At 38.9% G+C, this 26792-nt stretch overlaps 1 protein-coding gene across 1 annotated transcript in view; it reads left to right on the plus strand.

Annotated features, from left to right (window-relative positions):
- The window catches only part of GNAT2 (G protein subunit alpha transducin 2), a 241372-nt gene that overhangs the window by 154833 nt on the left and 59747 nt on the right, over positions 1-26792 (plus strand). The window contains exon 6 of the mRNA XM_044076872.1: positions 3170-3299. Coding sequence (XP_043932807.1) covers positions 3170-3299 — 130 coding nt within the window. The remainder of the gene's footprint in view (positions 1-3169; positions 3300-26792) is intronic.

Genomic DNA, 26792 nt, shown 5'->3' on the forward strand with positions numbered 1-26792 from the left:
ATGCCCACTCTAGAATGGAGTCTTCTGTGGGGTATAATACCCCTACAAGTTAATTACAAACTATTTTATAATTCATATGACTTATTATCATTTCAAACATGTGTTTATAATTAGTGATATGCATTTGTGAACCTGAGTTATTAATGATTGTTTAAATAAAGATCCTAAGAAAAAAAACAAGTTACATGTCTTATCACTAAGTAAATATTTAAAGTATAGTGAATTAAAAACTCTACAAGTCCAATGAGAAAAAACACCAGAACTCACCAAACGAATGCCCAGAACACTAAAGAACAGTCCATCCACAAGCAAAAACAAAAAGTGTTTATGCATAAAAAGACAAGACGTAAGTGCTTTCACAGTGAATCCTACTGCTTCCTCAGACATATAACTATGCTTGCAGCTACTTACTTTAAATATAATTAATAAAATACATAGGACAGTTAAGAATCTAAAAAATGAGATAAAACAATCATTTCCTAAGGGATCTAGCTTGAAGTATAGGCTTTATAGGAATTAATTATATTCTGATATTTATGTTACAACATGGTTTTATGAGGCTTTTCTAAAACCATAGGTTTTTAGTATTTAAATGTGAGTTGTTTCCCTTTAAGGCAGTACTGCTTAATTGCTTGTTTAAATAAGTGATTGTATTTTGCCTAAACACTTTTTGTTTTTGCTTGTGAATTAAAAACTCGGTTTGCTCTACCTGACCATGTGTATGTAGGTATGGGTCCACTTCAAAATACTGACTTTCAAAATACCTAAACTCAAAATACTGAGACCAAAATCTCTAAAGCTCAAAATACTGAAAACTCAAAATGTTAAAGAAAAAAAAAACACAGTACAGCAACACAACTATATTGCAGTAGAACTACATACAGAAACATATTACTCTTCTGCAAGTATAGGCAGGGGGGCATGCCCCCCTGCACCCCCCCATGTGCAATCTTGGAGTTGATATATTTAAGTAGCAGTGGGTGTGGGGGGCGCAGCCCCCCATGGGAGGGGTGCAGAGGGGCTTGCCTCCCTGCTTATACTTAAAGAAGAGTAATATGGTTTACGTTGTATTTGTTTCAGTATGTACTTGAGCTGGAATATAATAAGTGTTGGTATCCTGTGTGTTTTCAGTATTTTGAGTTTTCAGTATTTTGAGCTTTAGAGATTTTGGTCTCAGTATTTTGAAAGTCAGTATTTTGAAGTGGACCAGTAGGTATACATGTATGACATTCTGTGAAACGTTTTATTAAAGATTTCCAGTTATATTAAAAGAAAGAATAGTTACAGTAATTTCAGCAATATTTCCAGCAACTGTAGAAATACATTTTCAACTATGTATAAAATAGTTTGCCTACTAACATTTTACAGTACATTTACAGACAACAGGTTCTAGCATTTCAAGCAGCTAAATTTATTATAAAACCAACAATAAATTTATTGCAGTCTTAATAATTTCACAGGGAATTATGATTGGGTTATCTGATCATAACCACATTTCTATGTGTTTGAGACTTGGATGTCAAGATTTTCACCTCCAAAGAGTAACAAAGAGAAGGTTAAAAGATGAATCTTGGCATCCATATCAAGAACACGAGTCAGGTTAGGAGAGATGCAGTCATAATTATTTGCAGTATATGGAGCTTTAAGCTACCCCAATATTCCAATAGTTAAGGGGGAGAAAAAAGGGAATATAGGCATTTTACAGCTTAGTGGTACCACACAGTGCCACACAATCAGTCAACCATCGCAAAACATTAAACAATGTTAGGCACTGCACCCTGTCACACTTTTAATTGCATGGCAGTAGAAGCATATTTCAACATTTAAACCTTTCAAATCACTGTAAGTATTGTTCTGAGGAAGCTGCTCTGCATACAGTGTGCTACCCAATCACAATGGATTTAAAAGATGAAAAACAAAAGTTGTTATCCACCTTTGAAGCTGTTATGATCAGGTCTGGTATCAGAATAGCATATAACTGGTTTATACAGCCGCAGTGGTGCAGCGGTAGCATTGTCGCCTCACAGCAAGAGGTTCTCCCATTCGATTCTTGGCTGGAGCAACTTCTGCATGTCCTCCCCGTGGTCGAGTGGCATTCGAAAGAAGGCTGGGCGTCGAGCTGGCACCTCAGCACCATGAAAATCTACTGTCAATCATTAGCAGACCGGGGTTCTGCTGTGGCGACCCCCTAACTGGGAAAAGCTGAAGGAACAACAACCTTTCTGATGAATTTAGAGTGCTCCATAGATAATATTTATATGGTACATTTTAATAACTTTTCACAAGTGTAACATTCATAGTTTTGATACAGTGGTATAAGAGTACATTTTATGCAATAGTTAGAAAGGGTTGTTTTGCAGGAATTGTCTGAGACAGAGAACAGCTAGGTCCTGGTACAACTCAGATGCACATTTTATCAGTTATTATCTGCGCTGACAATGAGATCAGGAAGGTTACAGATAAGATTACCATTTTCACCAAACCCCTCATTGTTTATGCATCTTTCATGGCACCACAGAAGGCAGAGATTTATGAAAACGTTTCTGTTATAACACAACATTCCACTGGTATAATTAGTTTGGAAGTGAATTGCTTTTTAATTCAACATTACACTAAACAAATTAGGAATACGGTGGGAACTAGACAAATGGCTACTGACAAGCAGGGGAATAGGACTCTAAAATAAGAAGAATAGGCTTTAGTTATGAAAATACATAGAAGTATAACAGATGTACTGTATTGGTTAGTTGCTGAATGCTAAGTTAGAAAGAGTTAGAAAGAGAGACAGAAAGAATAATAACTGTAGATTAAATTAGCTCATAGATACTATATATATTTATCTGAATACTTAATAAATGCATTAGTAATCTTATTAAATTTTAGAATGAAGGTTTATGAGTGACACGCAGTGGAAAGGGTATTTGTTAACCACTGCCTCTGAAGCAGCAACAAGAAAAAAATGCCTTTTAAAGAGAAAAAAATTAAATTCCCTTATCAGCCACGTCATCCAATATGAAGACATTGAAGTGCTCACAAGAAAGCATGTGTAGCTAGTTAACCTGAGTTTGAAAGTTTTTTTGCAGTAAAGAATTTAGCTCTGTACAAAAATTTGTATGCAATAAGTAAAAGAACATACCATGGCAAATCAAACTGTGCTTCTTCCCCACAGAATGTTCGACGTTGGAGGCCAACGGTCAGAGCGTAAGAAGTGGATCCACTGCTTTGAAGGTGTTACCTGCATCATATTTTGTGCAGCCCTCAGTGCCTATGACATGGTGCTTGTAGAGGATGAGGAAGTGGTAAGTTACTGCAAAGGGAAAAGTGCTTATCTTTGAATTTTATTTTGCTTTTTGAGAACCAGGTAGACCTGCAGCTTAGGTACGTGTTCTCAGATCCGACCTGAGATGGTGCAAGGCAGAAGGACAAAATACAACTATAAAAAAGATCCAAAACCTTTCAGCAAGTCCTGTAGTAAACACTGAAGTATAAAAAGTAAGATGTGGATAAGACATGAGCTTCAATGAGAAGCGAGAGCATACGAGTCAAGTAAAAGCAGGGCAGTATAATAAAGAACAATATAAAGGTTTATAAGAGGAAAACAAAATCATTACAAGTGTAGCTGAGCAGACAGAGGTAAAAAGAGAGCTCAATGTCAAAACAACAGTTTATGAGATCAGGGAACATTAAGGATCCCATTCCTTATTAGTCCTTCAGATAAGCCACATCTGCTATGCACAGAGAACATTGCAGGGCCGACCTGGATATGTGACTGGGGGGATGTAGTTCAAAACATTGAAGTACACAAATCTTGAATGGCTAATGATCAATAATGAAAGATCAAAAACCAAAACATAGAAAAACGTATGTTTTTTGCAGGAGGGCAAGCCCGTCTGCACCTCCACACCATCTGCTAATTATATATACCAACTCCAAGATCATTCTACAGTGGAGAAAGACAAACTCCTTGAACCCCAGTGTACACAATCTTGCAAGGACTTAACAGTGGCAGAAGCAATTAAATGAGTTTTGATCACCTCTGTCGGCGTTAATCACGTTCAAGATTACGAATGTTCAGTTATATGGAGTGTTTCCGGTGGGGGGAGGGCATGGAACTCAACCCATTTGTTCAGACTGTGCATGTCCAGTTATTCTCTCAGATACACTACTATCTTTTAGATATGCAACAAGTTTTCTTTTCCATTATGCCATAATTTAACATTAGGTAGAACTGTATTTCAGAGTGGCCCAGTTTACCTTTCAAACAACAGTTTTGAGCTCAGGGAACCATAAGGATTCCATTAATTAGAAGTAATTCAAAACAGAAGGAACTCTGCACACAATGGATATTTAGAATTGAAAATTGTCTGGGTTCTGTTCTATTTCTAGCTTATTATTTCATTAATTATCTTCGATTGATATTATTTCCAGTATTATATGTACAAGCTAATAAAAGTTGCATGCCAAGTTCTTGCAATGCAGAAGAAAGAACTTGTGATCGTCAAGCAGGGAATTTATTTTACTTACTGAAAATGTTTACAGAGTATGTAATCATCATTTCCTGCCACGAGGTCACATTTTCACTGCTTCTATGTTAAAACAAGACGCTTTCTAGTTTTTCAGTTTACAGATTCTTGTCTGGCTCTGACTGTTATTTCCTCATAACCTACAATGTCAGAAAAACATTTGAAGTAAAATGTTTTCTGGGTATCTTTGTGCTATTGTTTGTACTTACATGATGACAGAACATGTGAAAACAAAGAAATACAAGTTACCTGACAGGAAATATGCTTCTAGTGACTAATAAAATTACCTCAGAGAGGTTTAAAATGTCATATGCAAATTCACATGGCTGGTATTCTAGCCTCAGTTTCTTGGCAGAACTGTATGCCAGGACAGTGTTTGGGCCGGATTCCAAGAGATCCGCCCAGCACTGTGAAGAAACAGGTGCCCCAACATGTGGACATGAATCAAGTATTGAAATAAGGTATGTATGTATAGTGAAAGAATACAACAGTGGAGTAAAAGGTGGTGGTGTTGCATAATCCCTGCTCATAAACAATACACTAGTGAGAGTAATGGAGCAGTACATAAATCAGGGTGGTCTAAAACTCTGTGCAGACTCAAAGAAGAAACAATGCATCAGTATCACAAAAGAAGCACCTCATCTTACCATACTAGGAGTAAATGCAGATGCACAAAACCCTACCGATGTTGCATTTAATATACATGGAGTATACACCTACTCAGAATGACACCATGGCTCTAGATTCTGAGTTTCACAACATTTGAAAGCTGATGATCATTGCCTCAGTCCTTCTCTTTGCACCAGGAAACATAATGAGATTCCGTAACATAACATACAAATGAATGTCTCTATGTGCTGACTGTGTTGCTATGTTATAGAATCCTACCTGCCTACGATGTATAGCACAACTTATATAGGCAAAGTGTTATGGGACATCATTAAATGGAAAATCAATATATTATCAATAATGGCCATGCATACAAATCTTGCTTGTTGTGATAAGCTGTATAGCTGTATATATTTCATTGACATATTACTAGATTCAAGATGTTTAAAATGTATAGATTTTTATATATGCACACATCATTGGAAACAATGTGAGTTTCCGAGGTGTGAGTGAGTGTGTGTGTGTGTGTGTGTGTGTGTGTGTGTGTGTGTGTGTGTGTGTGTGTGTGTGTGTGTGTGTGTGTGTGTGTGCGGATTCGTATCACTTCACTGAAAGACCATTTCACTGACACCCATTTCACTGAGACAAAATCACCTAAAGTTCATTTCACCTAAAACTCATTTCACTGACAAGTAGTATTCTAAGGCAAGTCAAAGGTATATGTCCTTTTCCCCTCTACAGTGTGATCCTGGTGTTAGTATATATAGTTAGGGATGTGTGGGTGGCACAGTCCCCCACATTGGGGGGTGTGAGGCGGTGTAGCCTCCCACCTAGTTGGGCTTTACCAAATAATGTAAAACAAAACCAGGCAACAGAAAACCAAATTAAGTGGGGGGCTATGCCCCTCACACACCCCTAACTATATATACTAACACCAGGATTGCACTACATTTGGGAAAAGGACATATATCTTTGACTTGCCTTAGAGTACTACTTGTCAGTGAAATGAGTTTTAGGTAAAATGAACTTCAGGTGATTTGTTCTCGGTGAAATGGATGTCAAGTGAAATGGTCTTTCAGTGAAGTGATACGAATCTGTGTGTGCGTGCGTGCGTGAGCGCGTTTGTGTGTCTATATATGTCCGCTATTATTTCAGCATATATAGAGCTATGTGCTTGTTCCTTCTATAAGCTATGCCATGCATATTTCCATCAGTATGTCACTGTAATCATTGCATAAGATCATTCTATTTGCCTGTCTATCAATAAGAACAAGATAAAAGAGCTAGAATAAAAGATAATTGTAAATCACTACTTTAGCAGCTTTCTCAGGTTATAGGAATCATTCAAGTATTTGCAGCTACAGGAGCTGTACTCATTAAATTCTCATTTACTACAACAGCACTTACCACATTCAAAGACAAATATGTTAAAAAGATGAGCAGATACATTTGTATTGTAAATACCATGTTACTTGCTACAAAAATCTATAAAAAGATGGTGGCCCTGGTATTAATGAATGTAGAGCACAAATCTGTACAAGCTTTCCACACATCATGTTTAGTACAACATGGTTTAGGTACCATAATTCACAAACATGGATTGCGGTACTGAAGTTTAGTGTACAGTGGGATGTCTGTATGCATCGATGGCACATAGTAGTGGTACAGCATGTGGATGATGCACTTCTGTGCTACAAACATTCCTAATTGCTGGATTTCAATTCTGGCATTGAAGCATAACAGCACAGCACAGCAGGGAGCAGCTGTGTGTGTGTGTGTGTGTGTGTGTGTGTGTGTGTGTGTGTGTGTGTGTGTGTGTGTGTGTGTGTGTGTGTGTGTCTGTGTGTGTGTGTGTGTGTGTGTGTGTGTGTGTGTGTGTGTGTCTGTGTATGTGTCTGTGTGTGTGTTTGTGTGCATGTGTGCGCGTGTGTGTGTGTGCGTGTATCAAACATATATCTCCTTAACAATACATTTTCTACTGCTCTGTGCTTTACAGTCATGTCAAAAAGCAATTCACAAAGAACTAACATTTATTAGACATGAAAGCAGACATAGGATCATTATCATAAAATAGTAATAAGGGGATCTGCTGCTATTTGAGCAGTATCCCTGTGTTCGGCGAGAACAAGTGAGGTTACGATAGCAGGCTTGCTTGCACCAGAGGGAACTCAACTCTCCTCCTAGTAGGGCTTCTTTTACCATGCAACAGAGTTAGTTAGTTTACTTTAACAGTGATATACTACTCATGTTTGTATGCTGAGCAGCATATCAGCATGGAAGGAGATTTGCTGCACTAACAAGCAATGCACATCTCTTTGTACACAACTGCAGTCTCATAAGTTACCCTATAGAGTGCAGTCCATATGCAAGTACCATACTGTCTGTGAAAGACGTACATTCCTTGGGAGAAGTATTCTGCATGCAAATGGGTGGATTGGGTACTGTTAACAGAATGGGATAAGACCACATAGAATGTATTGCCAGATTGTGTACAGTTCTTTATGAATCACAAAGGGTTTTAATATGCAAGAATACTTCATACCAGGTCTACTCCACTGGCAATAGTACTTAATGAATAGCACTGTTTTATTTTATATGGTGGATGCATGTATATGTTGGCAAACTGACAAAAAAACTATTTTATGTTTTGCAAACAAAAGTAGATAACTTTAAAACAAAACAAGATAACTTGGCACTTGAGTGTAAAACTAGCTCAGTATGCAAATATCCATTAAAACTGTTTCATGTATATAAATGATGAACTTTTTCTGAAGAGCAAAAATGAATACTTCCACATTTCTTAAGAAAGTAATATGGTTAACTTTAGGGCAAATATGACAGTAAGGAACCATGTGCACAAGAGTTGTTCATTTATCTACAAAATGTGTGCCGCTTTATACATTTTCTCCTATTTTTCTCTGAGAAATGAATAAAAATAGGAGCAAAATAGATTTCCCATATTTTGCACTTTCTGCTTTTCTACAGGGACTTTGGAAGCGTGAGAAGAATAATGTAAAAACAGAAGCGTCATACACCAGGTCTGCAGTTGGGTACTTCAGAGTATTCCCCTTACTCTAAGGGACAGAAATGTAGGAGTTTTCTAAGCAACAGAGTTGTGACAAGAGAATCCCCTTCAAAAATACTGCAATGGCTTTTCAGTATGTTTTGATAAAGTCAGGGCAATGGTAACCTAACTCTAGTACACCCCCACCCCTGCCCCGTTTCAGCTTTGCGAAGGTGAAATGTCCTTCAGCAAAACTGTCCCTGCTACCCAGAATTACCTACCAGCACATAAGATCATAAGAAGTTACTAGGCTAATGGCCCCAGGGCCGTTACAAGCCGAGCCAAGTTCTACTCTTATTTCCACGATCAGCACCTAATGCCCATGTCCAAGAGGGACACAGGTAGAACCCCAGGGGTGAATTTACAGCTACTCATCCAATCATCCAGAATGTGTTTGAAGAGGGCCAGTGAGGTGCTCTGTTTGACATGAAGTGGGAGTCTGTTCCAAAAGTGTGGTAAACTCTGGGAGACAAATCTGTCCCTCCAGCAGGTTCTATTAATGTCACATACCAGATTTAGGTCTTTAGAGCGAGTAACCCGTGTACCATTTGACTTGCAGATGTGCAGCATTTCCAGTAAAGTAGGGTCAAAGGTTGCCTTATATGCAAGGCAGAGATCAGCTCTGAGTAGTCTGTATGAAACAAAATAAACTGACAGTGATTTTTGATGATCCACATAGGACAGATGCTGAAGACCTTGAATTTTCCTTGTGAGGAACCTTTGTGGTTTCTCCAATTGCTGCAGGTGCTTGGAAAGGTACATACCAAAAGCCATGTTGTACTCAATTATTGGCCTGATGAGGGAAGAGTACAGTGAGGTTATAACGTCTTTTTTTCTGGAGGCAATGCCCTTACTTATGAGATGAGCAATGTAGACTGCCCTTCTTATCACTGCGTGACATGGTGATCAAAGGTAAGATTGTTGTCAACCTGTGTGCCCAGCTCTCTCACCTCTGAGTGCATACTTAGGGTGTTGCTATTGATGTGGTAGTTATTAGGAACATCACTCTTACCAAAAGGGATGATAATACATTTTTTGCACTGAGTTTAAAAACATGACTTAGACACCAATCATTGTTTGTGTAAGACCTTCTTGTAGGATGTTGACATAATTTGGAGATTCCATGACTGCTCCCAGTTTGCATTCATCAGCAAACTTTGTCAACCACATACCTTTCATTTTTGCTTGTACTTCGGAGAAATAGATTCCAAACAATAGAGGTCCCAGGACTGATCCCTGTGGAACACCACTCATTACAGGTCTGCTGTTGGAGGTGGATTCCCCTATTTTGACAATATGTGTTCTATCAATGAGCCAGTTAGCAATGCATCTAACAATATAAGGGTTGATACCTAGATGGGTGAATTTGTCAATGATGCCAGAGTGGGGGATAGTGTCAAAAGCCTTGGCTAAGTCTAGGTGGGCTGTTTGTGCAGATTTCCCCTCATCCAGAGCTGGTGACTGTCTCAAAAAAGTCCATCAGGCTTAACAGGGATGATCTCCCTTTGACAAATTTATTTATTTTATTTTACATTTGTTGACTGGGCTAGTCTAGCTGGATACATGTCCCTTTTCAGTAGAGGCCCAGGGAGATAAGCTCCAAGCAAAGTAAAATTACAGGAAACAATAGTTAAAAAATACAATACTTCAAAAAAAAAAAAAAAAAAATACAATACTTAAAAAAAATTCTAAATTGCTATACATAGGAGAATTAACAATATTTGGAAAGAAAAAAATAACAATTATGTTTAAAAATAGTAGTACAGAGTCAATGCATAGTTTAAGATACACACAAGTACAGGTAAACTCAAGGGTTTAATGTTATCATTTATACGACAAAAAGGAGAAAAAGAAAAAGAAGGTTGTAGAGGAAAAAAAAGCACTGGCTAGTATAGAGATGGCTTCTATAGAATCTTGTTGCAGAGAGGACATAGCACGGAAGGAAGGGGTATAGTAAGAAGAGAAAAATAGGGGGAAGAAGTAAGGTTCAGTCTGGTTTAGAGCAGGGACAAAGCCAGAGGAATTTCTGATGTTCTTTGAGGTGTTTCTTGAAAAGAGACGTAGATGAGAGAGATGTGAGTGTCATAGGAAGCTTGTTCCAGATTTTGCCCACAACGTTAGTAAAAAGTGAGTCCCCAGCTTTATTATTAGATTTAAATCCAAACTGAGTAGCATCAAGTGTTTGGAGATTACCTATATCCTTGTTGATAAGGTCCACGATGATTTGCCCATGGCCTTGCAGATAAGGCTAGTCAGGCTAATATGTCTATAGTTCCTGGGGTCAGTGGAAGCACCACCTTTGTGCAAGGGAATAATGGTGGCTGTTTTCCATTCAGCTGGGATGAAGCTGGTGCTTAGACTATGATTGAAAAAATAGTACCCAATGGTGATGTTAATTCTTGTTGGAGCTCATGTAGGATGCAGTCTTGGATGTTATCAGGTCCCATAGATGCTGTGTTTTTGGCTTTAGAGAGGGCATTTGCAACCTGCTCTTTAGAGATACAAGGTAGGGGCAGCTGGTAGGGATGTCATGGGGTATGTGTGGTGGGGACAGGGGAGTGATGTTTTCACAGAACCTGTCAGCCAACAGGTTAGCTATATCCACAGGCTAAGTATATGTGGTATCATTAACTACCATTTCAGCACAAATCTGAGCCTTATCTGAGCCTTTCCTTTTAGGTTACGGGTGTAACTAAAGAACATGTTATGGTTGTCCTTAGTTGAGGAAGCTAATTGGGATTCACAGTTTGCTATGGAAGACTTTACAAGATGTCTTATTTGCTTGTTTAAGCTGAGGAGGGAGTGTTTCCAGTTTAGGGCTTACTCCCCCTTACTGTTAGATAGCAATTTCTTCCTCTTATTGTAAAGCCTGTTAATGGAAGTTGTCCACCAGGCAGGTTCTCTCTTCCTTCAGGAGCATGTTTTGGTCCTATCAGGTATGGCCGAGTCAGTGCAGTTATACAGGTGTTTGTATAAAGCACTGGTGCAGAACTCGGCATAGTTGCCAATTCCATTGAGGATGGGGTGTGTGCAATGAAGCTATTTATACCATCCAGTAGAAGGTTATACTTTCCGCCAACTTACTCAGTTCTCACAGTTCAGGAAAGAACTAACAGTATACATGAAACACACAGACACACAGACACACACACACACACACACACAGACACACAGACACACACACACACACAGACACACACACACACACACACACACACACACACACACACACACACACACACACACACACACACACACACACACACACACACCTGCTTTACAGACAAAGGATAATCTCCACCCTCCAGATATACTCCTCCCTTTTGTTCCTATATTCATCCATAAACCATATCTCCTAAAGATTCTTGTCACATAACAGAGACACTTCCCTGTATTGTAAATAAGTAAATTTAACTCATACTTCTTCCTGTGATAGTAGTAGTTAGTAATAGTAACAGTAGTAGTTAGTAGTACTAGTAGTAATATGCTAACACCTTCTGCTGTTATCGGGTAATGACTGTATCCACTTGCATTCTTCCTCCACTTTGCTTCTTTCTGACTTTTTTATACTCTCTGTCTTTTTAGGTCACAGGCCATACTTCGGTTTCCTCTCCTGACTCCAGTCTCTAACCTGTAGGACTTTTTCTGTACATGCATTAGTGCATTTACATGAGCTCTTGTTACTTTGGTTTTAAATTGTTGTACAACAGAAGAGTTTAGCCTGTGCAAAAGTTGTACAACATACACTTGTGCACTTAACAGAAGAGTTTAGCCTGTGCAAAAGTTGTACAACATACACTTGTGCACTTAACAGAAGAGTTTAGTCTGTGCAAAAGTTGTACAACATACCTTTGTGCACTTCTATAATTTTTGCAATATGATATTTGAATCTTCTGTTTGTTCTTGTATGTCTTCTGCATTCAGATCATGGTTGAAAAAAGTACAACGACCAAGTCCACCTACCCAGTGAATGAAAAATAAATAAATAAAGAAAGAAAGAGAAAGAAAGAAAGAATGTATAAAACAATAAAATATTTAATGTGTCTCCTTGCCAACTGCATATTATTTTTCATAGCTATGGGACTTCTAATGATGTCTTACAGTTCTGATATGGGGAGTTTTCCACATATTATGTTCTTACAAATAAATAAATACATAAATTAAACAAATGCCAATTTTGTCAGCTTATTGTCAGCAGTGTGGTCAGTTCTGGAATTTGATCAAAAGCACTTTTTGTTGAATGTAGTGCATGTCAAAAGCAGGTAGATAATCTTTCCCTAGATGCTGTTGAACAGCATACATGTGCTTTTGGTTGCCTCTAACAATGGTGTCATTTTCTATTTACACTATTTTTGTTCATCATTTTTCTATATAGGAACGCCTGCTGTTTTCCCTACTCCCAGCTAAATGAACAATGATTGAAAGACTGTAGAGGTTGAATGGAAAATCAGCCATTGTAAAAATGCTTATGAGAGTCTTTTGTCACACTTTATAGTAGACTCAAATGGAATGTTTTTTGGTTCAGATTTCGCTTCCATCATTGGTATGTTAGCCCTTATTTGTTTTGCAAGCATTAGCCAAAAAGGGCTTAGTCTTGTGACAACAGCATGCTAACACATGAGAGCTTTGTGGGGATCTGGTCACCTAATATTTTTAGCAGTTAAGACTACTCTGTCAGCAGCTCAACTGGACTATGGATGGTGAGGCCTTGTTAGTAGTATGTATGAAGTCATAGTCCTCAGCAAATTTAATTACTTTCATTAAAAAGAAATAAGTCATGGGCATTCAGAATCACTATATAGCTGAAACACCTGACATTCATAAGGGTCATTTGCATATATCCCATGCGCCTCTGAAGAGGTTTGAGAGCTCACTCGGTGGAAGTTCTAGCTTGGCTAGAGTTTTCATTTAGTTGTTATTGATTGTTTTTCTGTGTGACCTTCTCAGTTTTTGTTTTAGTTTGCTAGTTGGGATATTTTGGAGTCACCCTAATGGTAATGGACATCAGCTGGGTATAACAGACCTGTGTTTCTAATGCTTAGTTAAACACTCTGCTTGTGCTGTTCTGATGAGGTCATAACAAGGACGAAATATGCATATCCACAGCTAGTGGGATTTGGCTTTATTAGCTGGAATTGTCCATTGAAGTGACTTAAAAAGAAATAAGTCATGGGCATTCAGATTTGCCATATAGCTGAAACACCTGATATTCATAAGGGTCATTTGCATGTATCCCATCTGCCTCTTATACAAGAGGTCTGAGAGCTCACTCAGTGGAAGTTGTAGCTTGGCTGGAGTTTTCATTTAGTTGTTATTCATTTACATTTTGGAGATGAGATTAGCACTACTAGGCAGAGGCAATTCTCAGAGGTGACCCAGGAAAAAATGTACAAACAGAAATTATATAGAAAAGGACAATTACAACATATGAACAAGTTAAACTATGCAAACATGGCAATTAAGCACTGACAGACTAGTGAACGTAACAAAATGAATAACACTTAAGTAGTAGGAGTTAAAAGTAGAAGGAAAAAGACTATGCAGCAAAGGTAGTTTGAGAAGGATTAGACATGTAGTATTAGGGGAAAGGAAAAGTGGAGAATAAATAGTAAATAAGTGGGGAAACAGGCAGTCTTACAAAAAATGAATGAGAAAAGTATAAATAAGGAAACTCCAGTTATGGAAAGGTATGGATATTGTGTGGTAGGTAATAGAGCAGTTTTTGCACGTAAGGATTGCAGTGCAGACAGATTTACATGATTGTTTGAAAGGTAAAAAGTCTACTGTAAGGTAAAGGTGTAAAGGAAGTGAGTTCCCAGAATACCTCTCAATCTGCAGACATTGAAAGTAGGTAGAAAAAACTTGAAAAGTATGTATGTTCAGCCAAAATCTTGACATATAATTAGCATAACATTTCAATGCCAAATAGTACACAAGTCTTCCTACTTCCAGTAGGGATGTGGGATACTGATCATAAAGCACATTTAAAACAGAGTGACAAAAGAAATACAAAAAATATATTATCAATGAGATAGTGTAAAATCTGTAGCCCTTAATGAACTGTGTTGTGAAATTCTACCCCAAAAATGTAATTTATTTTTGCTTCTGAAAAAGGGAGCTGTGAGATGTGTGTGTCCCCTTTCTTTAAATTATTTTGCCACTAGTATGTTAGTCAGGTAGTTTGAGCTTTGTGTGTTCTACAGCTTCGGAAATCACATTTGATGAAGGAGAATTCAGAAAACTGTGTGAAGGGCTAAATCAAGCATGAAAATAGGGACATACCTTCAAAAAATAGGTACAGTCAGCTATCCTTGTATTAGCTAGGAAGTACCTGGGAGATCAATCACCAATTGTGGATGTTTTTTTTTTTCACTGATAGTACTTTTGATTCCAAGACCTCAAACTTCTGTTGGTTGAGCAGAGACGTTAAGAAAAGGAAGGATGAATTATTGGAACTCATTTGACACAAAATGCACACCGTCTGTAACCAGTTTGATGGGCATTCCATATCTGGTAAACTTTGTCTTAAATCTGGCAATAATTGGTTGGCTAGTCATAACTGGCAGATGCAAGATATATATATATATATATATATATATATATATATATATATATATAAATATATGGATCTAGGATGTTTGCTCAACTGAACAAACGTCCGAATCCATAAAACCCAAACACACTTTAATGAAAGTGCTTTTATTGAAAAAGCACTTTCGTTAAAGCGTGTGACAAAAAAAAAACACTACATTTACATTTTAGCAAGGGGGCTTCGCCCTCCTGCACCCCCCCATGTGGGGGTCTGTGCCCCCCACACACCCCCCACTTTAATATTCTCCCTCCAAGACCGCACTACAGTGGAGAAAAGAGAAATTTCCCTTACCTGCACCGTAGTACAGCCTCGGCAACTCATACTTACGTGAAAGTGCTTCTTCAGTGAAAAGCACTTTCGCATAAGTATGCCCAGCCGTTTGAATTTCAGTCATTTGCTCAGTTGATTAAATGTCCTCGATCCATATATATATATATATATATATATACATGTGTGTGTGTGTGTGTGTGTGTGTGTGTGTGTGTGTGATATATATATATATCTCAAGAGTAATAGTCCACTATTACAAGGCAGATTTTGACTATGAGTAAACACAAGTCAGCAGCTGTCTTTTTTCCAAGGACTTTGTGGTAAAGGAGTAAGTAGTAATGATTCATTCCTCTGGTATGATCTGTATATGATACAAAATTGGCATTTTGACAAGCTTTGCAATATCCGTGTTGACGTTAGGCCATCATATAAATAGCTGGGCTCCCTCACAACACTTGGTGAGGCCTTGGTATGTTTTGTGTATTTACTTTAACACTTTGGAATATTGTGAAAAGGATACAGCAATTCTGTCTTGGTATAGTAGCAAACCATCAAGTTTGGAAAACTTTGTCTAGCAGGCGATATTTATAACCTCATAGGTTTATAGCTAAATGAGACCAAATGGCTTAATGGTTAAGGTCATCACCTCCTATGCACAAGGTACAAGGTTCGATCCTGACCTCCAACCAATGCCTGTTTCGAGTTTACATGTTCTCCCTGTGTCTCCGTGGGGTTTTCTCCCACGTCCAAAAAACATGCTGAGTGTTTCCATCTCAAACTCACCAATGAATGGAGGTGTGGGCAGCAACACAGACTCTACATGGTGCTCTATAGGGGGAAGAGTTGTACAGACCAACTGCTTTGTGCATCTACTGTGGTGCGCAGTATTCTCAAGATAGAACATGGATCACAGACTGCGTGCTGTGGCAGGGCTAGCCACTCAGTGGTGTAAAATATGACTCTAGGTGATTCGGTCATGTTGACTAACGTTGCCAAAAATGGGCCTGGGTAGTTACCAGTGATAAGTGGGTTGAGGACCCGGCCTACTCTGACCCACGCCAGGGACCCTTGTTAATGGTGGGAGGAATATATGTGCCCTTATTGGCCAGTGTGTGTGCCCGCCATAAAGCCCAGCAGCCCTGGGTCAATAAGCTACTGGCTGGCTGCTGTCTGGTTGCCCAGCCTGGGTTACCTGGGATAGCTCTGTTGAGTGAAAGCCGGATGAAAACCAACCAACCTGCCAAACATGAACTGAGAATTACTACACAATGTAGGTTCACTGACAGGATGCACCTTGGAAGTGGTTGACAAGATGATATGGAGGAGGCTGGACATACTATATATCCAAGAGATGAGATGGAAGGGCAGTATCCAAGAGACGAGATGGAAGGGCAGTGCAACAAAGTCACTTGGCTTGGGATCCAAACTCTACTACTCAGTTGGGGGGTATTCTAGAAATGGTGTAGGAATTGTGGTGAGAGAGAGGCTTCAGGAGGCAGTGAGGGATATCATCAGAATTAATGACAGACTCATGGCAATCAGACTCCAGTGTAATGATAGGGCAGTATTCATAATCTCAGCCTATGCCCTACAGAAGAGTTGTGATAGTGAGGAAAAGAGTGCATTCAGACAGCAGCTGCAGGCCCTACTAGATAAAGCAGGACAACATGAATTGGTGTTGATAATGGGTGACTTGAATGCACATGTCAGGACAGACAGAACAGGATATGAGGACTGCCTTGGTCCACATAGTTGGGGCAACAGCAATAAAGAAGGAGAAGCCATTCTAGACTTCTGTCTGGTAAATGGTTTGATAGTAGCCAACACATGGTTCAGAAAGAGAGACAGTCACAAGATCACATACAAGAGTAGCCAACATGCAACTCAGGTAGACTTCCTAATAGTATGGAAAAGGCACTGGGATAGAATCCATGATTGCAAAGTCATCCCCAGAGAAAGAGTCGGCTCACAGCATAAACAACTAGTTGCCATAATCAGCTGCAAGCAGTGGTCAGAGAAGGCTCTAAGGTCAACAGATACCAGACTGAAGACCTGGAAGTTGACTGGAGAGGAAGTACAGTAGTTCAAGGAATTACTCAGAGCTCTAGCACCCCAAGAAGAGGAAGAAATAGCTGGAGTTGAAGAAGAGTGGCAGCGCCTAAAAACAGTATGTGTTAGGACTACAGAAAAGATATGTGGCTGAGACAGGTATGGAAATAAAATACATAAGTAAAGCTGGTGGTGGAATGCAGAAGTCCAGTAAGTCATCAAAAGAAAGAAGGCATGCAGGAAGAAGTGGGAGATAGAAAAGACTGACCAGGCTAGGAAGGACTAGTGGTTGGCTAACAAAGAAGCTAAGAAAGAAGTTGCAATAGCAAAGAATATGGCATCTGAGGCACTCTACCAGCTTCTGAAAAGTGACTCAGTAAGAGGCACAAAGAAACTATATCAGGTTGCAAAGCAAAGACAGAAAGATAAAGAAGATAGTGACAGTCAGACACCCATCATAAGGGATGCCAGCAACAACCTGCTCACCAGTCCACAGGACATCAAAGGCAGATGAAAGGAGTATTTCCAGAAGCTTCTGAATGAAGAAAACCCCACAGAAGCTGTACTGCCCCAGAAACAGCCTACAGTGAGAGAAGAAGAGGAGCCCACCCTAGAACAAGTAAGAACAGCACTAAGGAAGATGAAGTCAGGGAAAAGCAGCAGGCTCAGATGAGGTCACAGCAGATATGATAAGGATACTGGGTGAGATAGGGGAGAAATGGCTCCTGAGGGTACTAATAGCAGTGTTGACAGAAAGGCATATCCCAGATGACTGGAGAATAAGCATACTCATGCCAGTCTACAAGAACAAAGGGGACAATCACAACTGTGGGCAGTACAGAGGCATCAAACTCCTATTACATTGCATGAAAGTTCTGTAGAGGGGGATTGATAAACGGATACACAGAGTAGTAGAATGTAAGGTGGGAGATGAGCAGTTTGGATTCAGATCAGGATGCAGCACAATTGACTCGATGTTTGCATTGAGACAGATACTTGAGAAGAAGCTAGAGATGAGGAGAGAGTCCAACTGGCCATTCCTAGACTTGGAGAAAGCATATGACAAGGTCCCAAGAAAGCTGATCTGGGCAGTACTGCGGTGGTTTGAAATCCCAGAAACACTGGTAGGATTAGTGCAGGCTATGTACAAGGACCCAGTGACTCAAGTATGAACAGTGGGGCTCTCAGTGGGAGTGGGTGTACACCAGGGTTTAGCTCTGAGCCCACTGCTGTTCATACTGTTGATGGACTACATTAGCAAACAGGTTGGAGGAGACAGATCAGCAAAGCTGCTGTATGCAGACAATGTGCCAGTGCAAGCAGACTCTGAGCTAGAACTTCAGCAAAGGATAGGAGAATGGAATGCAAATCTGAAGGCACATGGGATGAAACTAAGCACAGATATGACAGTGTTGGCAACAAATTGGGGAAATGAGAAGAAGCTGAGAATAGAGATAGAAGGGAAGATAGTGGAACAGGTAAACAGCTTCAAGTATCTGGGAGGGGTGGTTGAGGAGAAGGGTAGTCTGAATGAAGAGGTCAAAGCTAAAATCAGAGGGGCTTCAGTCAACTGGCATAGAGTATCAGGTGCAGTCTATGACAGAAGAATGCCAAAGAAGCTGAAAGGTAAGGTGTACAAGACAGTGGTGAGACCAGTACTACTGTATGGTACAGAAACCTGGGCACTAAAGGCAGAGCAGTTGACGAAGCCAGAGGTGATGGAAATGAAGTGCCTTAGAAAGGTTGTAAGATGCACACTGTGGGACAGATGAAGAAATGAGGACATAAGAGCAGAAGCCAAAGTAACTCCAATTGCAGAAAAGATTAAAAAGAATGGATTACGGTCGTTTGGGCACATGTGTAGAAAAGCAGAAGACAATCTGGTGAGGAAGATTTGGGACAGACAGGAAGAAGGTAAGAGGAAGTGAGGACATCCAGCAAAGAGGTGGATGGATTGTGTGAAAGAAGATCTGCGACAGTCAGGCATGAGTGTTGAAGAAGGCAGGAGTGTGACACTGAATCAAGAGAGTTGGCGACAGTTAATACGATACCCCGACCCCATGTAGAAAAATGCAAAAAAAGGGGCTGATGATGATGAGGTTTATAGCTAATTACAAGACTAGCTGCCCTTGTGGACCATTTTAAGTCTATCCAGTTTCCCTTTTTGTATTCAAAATAACCTATCCCATTTGGTTAGAGATTGGCATTACCTGTTCCATGGTCAATTTACATATCAGATGCTATGTCTGTGTCCAGTATTTAGGCCCTCCATTCTGGATGTATTGAGTAATTATTTGTAACTCATTATCATGCCTGCTAGGTTATTTTAACTTTTCTAGCCTTTTTGTACACATTGGTCAAGTTGCCATAATGCTCTGTACGTAGGCAGCAATGTCTTTTTCAGTATCTGTGTGCATGTAGGCACATATTACATTTCTGGATAACATGTCAGGCACAATTACATGCACACTAATACTTAGGAAGAGGACAGATTTAGGAGATGGCAAGAAATGAGTAATTTATGGAATGTTGAACTGAATGATAATTGTTAAAAAAGTATGTTTGTTTGTCTTTCGGCTTTTCCTGGTTAGGGGTCGCCACAGCGGAACTCTGGTCTGCTAATGATTGGCAGTAGATTTTCATGAACGCCGAGGTGCCAGCTCGACATCCAACCTTCAATGAAGGCACGACCTTATGCATGTCTTTCGAATGCCACCCCACCGCGGGGATGACATGCAGACTCCATACAGAAGGCACTCCCCACAATCCACCCGAGAATCGAACGGGAGAACCTCTTGCTGTGAGGCAACAATGCTACCGCTGCACCGCCTTGGCTATACTGCATGAAAACAATGAAAAACATCACTATGGTTTGTTTTCTTTAGTTTTCTATTCATGTATGTGTATCTATGTCACTGTTGCAATTGCAATTTAATAAAGATGTTTAAAAAAAAAATGTCAGCCACAATGAACTACTTTCCAGGCACACGTGGCATGGAAATGTCTCAGCCTTATAAGCAATCTTTGGCAGCTGGGGGATGCTTTTCCCAAATCATGGGACTTAATGAGTGGAATCAGTGGTTTGTGGTCAGACTGCAGCAGCTGGAAGCTATCTAAGCCCAGATGTGTCTGGAGTTAGCATGCCCGGCACTCTCAAGTTACTCCTTCTTTACCTGTGAATATCTCAATTCAGCATCACTTTTAACATTTCGGAACAATAAGCAACTGGTTGTAATACTTATCCTTCCACATGGAGTAATGCAGTACCTAGGCCATAGTTGTTGGTAACACTACTTACAACTTTCTGTTTGGTGACATCATAGTATGTGGGTACTGGAGCAGTAATTAGCATTTTTTGACTTTGCTGAAGGCTTGGCCTTGAACATCTCTCCATGATCGGGGCACGTCTTTCTTTAGCAAGACTGTTAGAGCATGAAGTATGGTAGACAGATCTGGTAGAAATGTGCCCAAGAAGTTTATCATGCCTAGGGCCTGACATACATGAGTTATACAGGTTGGACTCTTTGGGTCTGCTATTGCTCTGATCTTGCTTGCATCTGATGGGATTCCATTAGCCCTTGTACTGTGACTTTAATATTGAATATCAGATTTGCAAAAAGTGCCTTTATTCATATTCAAACCTGGATTTTTGATGGCTTTGAGCCCTGCCTCCAAACTTGAATCATGTGTTTCTTTATATGAACCAAACACAAGTACATCATCCATGGCAACATTACCATCACCACCACCATCATCATGCCCTTTCGACAGATTATTCATCGCTCATTAAAGTATTTCTTGTGCTGGTAAAATGGTAGTCTCTTAAAACAAAACCTTCCAGTTGGAATACTGAAGATTTTTAGTTTTTCACTGTCTTTCTCTATGAGTAACTGCCAAAACCCACTTGAAGTGTTTAATGTGGAGAACACTTTGACATCAACCAGAATGGCTGTAATGTCTTCTAGATTAAGTAGAACAATCTTTATTTTCATGACAACATCATTTAGCTTTTTAAAGTCAACACATAGTCATACATTGCCATTCCTTTAATGACTGGAACAATGAGAGGGCACCATTTAATCAGTACAGTTACACCTTCAATAACATCAACAGCTTGAATTCATTTACATTCTGTTTCTACTTGGATGATATAGGAGCTGACATTCTTATGGGTGAGGTTAAGACAGATAGGACAGTGTTTGTCTGTAACTTTATATTTATTTGTTCATGGTTAAGTATACCAGTTTCTTCAAACACATCCATTCACATTAATCTCATTCTAGAAATCAGCCCCAATTCACATGCCTAAGCTCTGTTGCACACATTATTTAAGTATGGACATATAACACATAAACTCACAACTCACATGCCTAAGCTCTGTTGCACACATTATTTAAGTATGGACATATAACACATAAACTCACAAATCACATGCCTAAGCTCTGCTGCACACATTATTTAAGTATGGACATATAACACATAAACTCACAACTCACATGCCTAAGCTCTGCTGCACACATTATTTAAGTATGGACATATAACACATAAACTCACAACTCACATGCCTAAGCTCTGTTGCACACATTATTTAAGTATGGACATATAACACATAAACTCACAAATCACATGCCTAAGCTCTTCTGCACACATTATTTAAGTACGGACATATAACACATAAACTCACAACTCACATGCCTAAGCTCTGCTGCACACATTATTTAAGTATGGACATATAGCACATAAACTCACAACTCACATGCCTAAGCTCTGTTGCACACATTATTTAAGTATGGACATATAACACATAAACTCACAACTCACATGCCTAAGCTCTGCTGCACACATTATTTAAGTATGGACATATAACACATAAACTCACAACTCACATGCCTAAGCTCTGTTGCACACATTATTTAAGTATGGACATATAACACATAAACTCACAACTCACATGCCTAAGCTCTGTTGCACACATTATTTAAGTATGGACATATAACACATAAACTCACAACTGACATGCCTAAGCTCTGCTGCACACATTATTTAAGTATGGACATATAACACATAAACTCACAAATCACATGCCTAAGCTCTGCTGCACACATTATTTAAGTATGGACATATAACACATAAACTCACAACTCACATGCCTAAGCTCTGCTGCACACATTATTTAAGTATGGACATATAACACATAAACTCACAAATCACATGCCTAAGCTCTGCTGCACACATTATTTAAGTATGGACATATAACACATAAACTCACAACTGACATGCCTAAGCTCTGCTGCACACATTATTTAAGTATGGACATATAACACATAAACTCACAACTCACATGCCTAAGCTCTGCTGCACACATTATTTAAGTATGGACATATAACACATAAACTCACAAATCACATGCCTAAGCTCTGCTGCACACATTATTTAAGTATGGACATATAACACATAAACTCACAACTCACATGCCTAAGCTCTGTTGCACACATTATTTAAGTATGGACATAAACACATAAACTCACAACTCACATGCCTAAGCTATGTTGCACACATTATTTAAGTATGGACATATAACACATAAACTCACAACTCACATGCCTAAGCTCTGCTGCACACATTATTTAAGTATGGACATATAACACATAAACTCACAACTCACATGCCTAAGCTCTGCTGCACACATTATTTAAGTATGGACATATAACACATAAACTCACAACTCACATGCCTAAGCTCTGTTGCACACATTATTTAAGTATGGACATATAACACATAAACTCACAACTGACATGCCTAAGCTCTGCTGCACACATTATTTAAGTATGGACATATAGCACATAAACTCACAACTCACATGCCTAAGCTCTGCTGCACACATTATTTAAGTATGGACATATAACACATAAACTCACAAATCACATGCCTAAGCTCTGCTGCACACATTATTTAAGTATGGACATATAACACATAAACACACAACTCACATGCCTAAGCTCTGCTGCACACATTATTTAAGTATGGACATATAACACATAAACTCACAACTCACATGCCTAAGCTCTGCTGCACACATTATTTAAGTATGGACATATAACACATAAACTCACAAAGCACATGCCTAAGCTCTGCTGCACACATTATTTAAGTATGGACATATAACACATAAACTCACAACTCACATGCCTAAGCTCTGTTGCACACATTATTTAAGTATGGACATATAACACATAAACTCACAACTGACATGCCTAAGCTCTGCTGCACACATTATTTAAGTATGGACATATAGCACATAAACTCACAACTCACATGCCTAAGCTCTGCTGCACACATTATTTAAGTATGGACATATAACACATAAACTCACAAATCACATGCCTAAGCTCTGCTGCACACATTATTTAAGTATGGACATATAACACATAAACTCACAACTCACATGCCTAAGCTCTGCTGCACACATTATTTAAGTATGGACATATAACACATAAACTCACAACTCACATGCCTAAGCTCTGTTGCACACATTATTTAAGTATGGACATATAGCACATAAACTCACAACTCACATGCCTAAGCTCTGCTGCACACATTATTTAAGTATGGACATATAGCACATAAACTCACAACTCACATGCCTAAGCTCTGCTGCACACATTATTTAAGTACGGACATATAACACATAAACTCACAACTCACATGCCTAAGCTCTGCTGCACACATTATTTAAGTATGGACATATAGCACATAAACTCACAACTCACATGCCTAAGCTCTGTTGCACACATTATTTAAGTATGGACATATAGCACATAAACTCACAACTCACATGCCTAAGCTCTGCTGCACACATTATTTAAGTATGGACATATAACACATAAACTCACAACTCACATGCCTAAGCTCTGCTGCACACATTATTTAAGTATGGACATATAACACATAAACTCACAACTCACATGCCTAAGCTCTGTTGCACACATTATTTAAGTACGGACTTATAACACATAAACTCACAACTCACATGCCTAAGCTCTGCTGCACACATTATTTAAGTACGGACATATAACACATAAACTCACAACTCACATGCCTAAGCTCTGCTGCACACATTATTTAAGTATGGACATATAACACATAGACTCACAACTCACATGCCTAAGCTCTGCTGCACACATTATTTAAGTATGGACATATAACACATAAACTCACAACTCACATGCCTAAGCTCTGCTGCACACATTATTTAAGTATGGACATATAACACATAAACTCACAACTCACATGCCTAAGCTCTGTTGCACACATTATTTAAGTATGGACATATAACACATAAACTCACAACTCACATGCCTAAGCTCTGCTGCACACATTATTTAAGTATGGACATATAGCACATAAACTCACAACTCACATGCCTAAGCTCTGCTGCACACATTATTTAAGTACGGACATATAACACATAAACTCACAACTCACATGCCTAAGCTCTGCTGCACACATTATTTAAGTATGGACATATAACACATAAACTCACAACTCACATGCCTAAGCTCTGTTGCACACATTATTTAAGTATGGACATAAACACATAAACTCACAACTCACATGCCTAAGCTATGTTGCACACATTATTTAAGTATGGACATATAACACATAAACTCACAACTCACATGCCTAAGCTCTGCTGCACACATTATTTAAGTATGGACATATAGCACATAAACTCACAACTCACATGCCTAAGCTCTGCTGCACACATTATTTAAGTATGGACATATAACACATAAACTCACAACTCACATGCCTAAGCTCTGTTGCACACATTATTTAAGTACGGACATATAACACATAAACTCACAACTCACATGCCTAAGCTCTGCTGCACACATTATTTAAGTATGGACATATAACACATAAACTCACAACTCACATGCCTAAGCTCTGTTGCACACATTATTTAAGTATGGACATATAACACATAAACTCACAACTGACATGCCTAAGCTCTGCTGCACACATTATTTAAGTATGGACATATAACACATAAACTCACAACTCACATGCCTAAGCTCTGCTGCACACATTATTTAAGTATGGACATATAACACATAAACTCACAAATCACATGCCTAAGCTCTGTTGCACACATTATTTAAGTATGGACATAAACACATAAACTCACAACTCACATGCCTAAGCTATGTTGCACACATTATTTAAGTATGGACATATAACACATAAACTCACAACTCACATGCCTAAGCTCTGCTGCACACATTATTTAAGTATGGACATATAACACATAAACTCACAACTGACATGCCTAAGCTCTGCTGCACACATTATTTAAGTATGGACATATAACTCATAAACTCACAACTCACATGCCTAAGCTCTGCTGCACACATTATTTAAGTACGGACATATAACACATAAACTCACAAATCACATGCCTAAGCTCTGCTGCACACATTATTTAAGTATGGACATATAACACATAAACTCACAACTCACATGCCTAAGCTCTGCTGCACACATTATTTAAGTACGGACATATAACACATAAACTCACAAATCACATGCCTAAGCTCTGTTGCACACATTATTTAAGTACGGACATATAACACATAAACTCACAAATCACATGCCTAAGCTCTGCTGCACACATTATTTAAGTATGGACATATAACACATAAACTCACAACTCACATGCCTAAGCTCTGTTGCACACATTATTTAAGTACGGACTTATAGCACATAAACGCACAACTCACTCTTGTCGTCCCTTATACTCAAACATGGTCAGACATCTACCACTGCACTTGACTTTGCCAGCAGGGTTACATATTTCCATTTCTTCTTCATGTAACTGTGGAACTTTCAAGATGCTTTTATAAGCAGCAAATGCTATCACATCAACATCTGCCCCTGTATCAGTCTCACTGAGGATACATGAAGCAAGACATTTCACTTGCCAATCTGATTTGGTTCTTGGCATAGCACTCACTGAACCCAGGAAAATGCTTTCTGAACAATATTCTCAGTAACTAATTTTTTCACGGGCTTAAACTTACAAACAACAGAAGAGTGCCCCCCCTTTGCGTCCCTTACACCATTCCCATGTAGGGCACTGCTCTGACTAAGCATGCAAACGGTTACGTCTCTTGCATTTGTCATGCTTAGTTTTACTTCCCATGTAGGGCACTGCTCTGACTAAGCATGCAAACGGTTACGTCTCTTGCATTTGTCATGCTTAGTTTTACTCTGCTTTTCATGCACATGCTTACATTGGCCAGTAAAACATTTTTTCTATTGAATCTGCCAGTTTCTTTGCAGTTTACCTCATGCATATCATTTGCAGTATTAATCTTAGGAAATTGTCATTTTACCAACCTAGTGTTACTTCAGTACTAAACATCCCAGTCACTATTCTGCTTCTGATTTGTTCAGCACTAGTATATTCAATCCCACAGTTTTTATCCAGTGCATACAATGCCCAATAAACACTTCAGCACTCTGTCTCTCCTTCATCCTGTACACATCAGCGAAAGCATACGCCTTCATGAACAACATTTCTTTTTGGCACAAAATACTTAGTGAGATTACTTAATAATAAAATTGTATGTTTACTTATAATTACTTTGTAACTGCATATTACTTGCATAATAAGTTTCCT

The sequence above is a fragment of the Protopterus annectens genome, chromosome 7.part0 (genome assembly GCF_019279795.1).
Source record: "Protopterus annectens isolate FY-2018-M chromosome 7.part0, PAN1.0, whole genome shotgun sequence".
Lineage (NCBI taxonomy): Eukaryota > Metazoa > Chordata > Ceratodontiformes > Protopteridae > Protopterus > Protopterus annectens.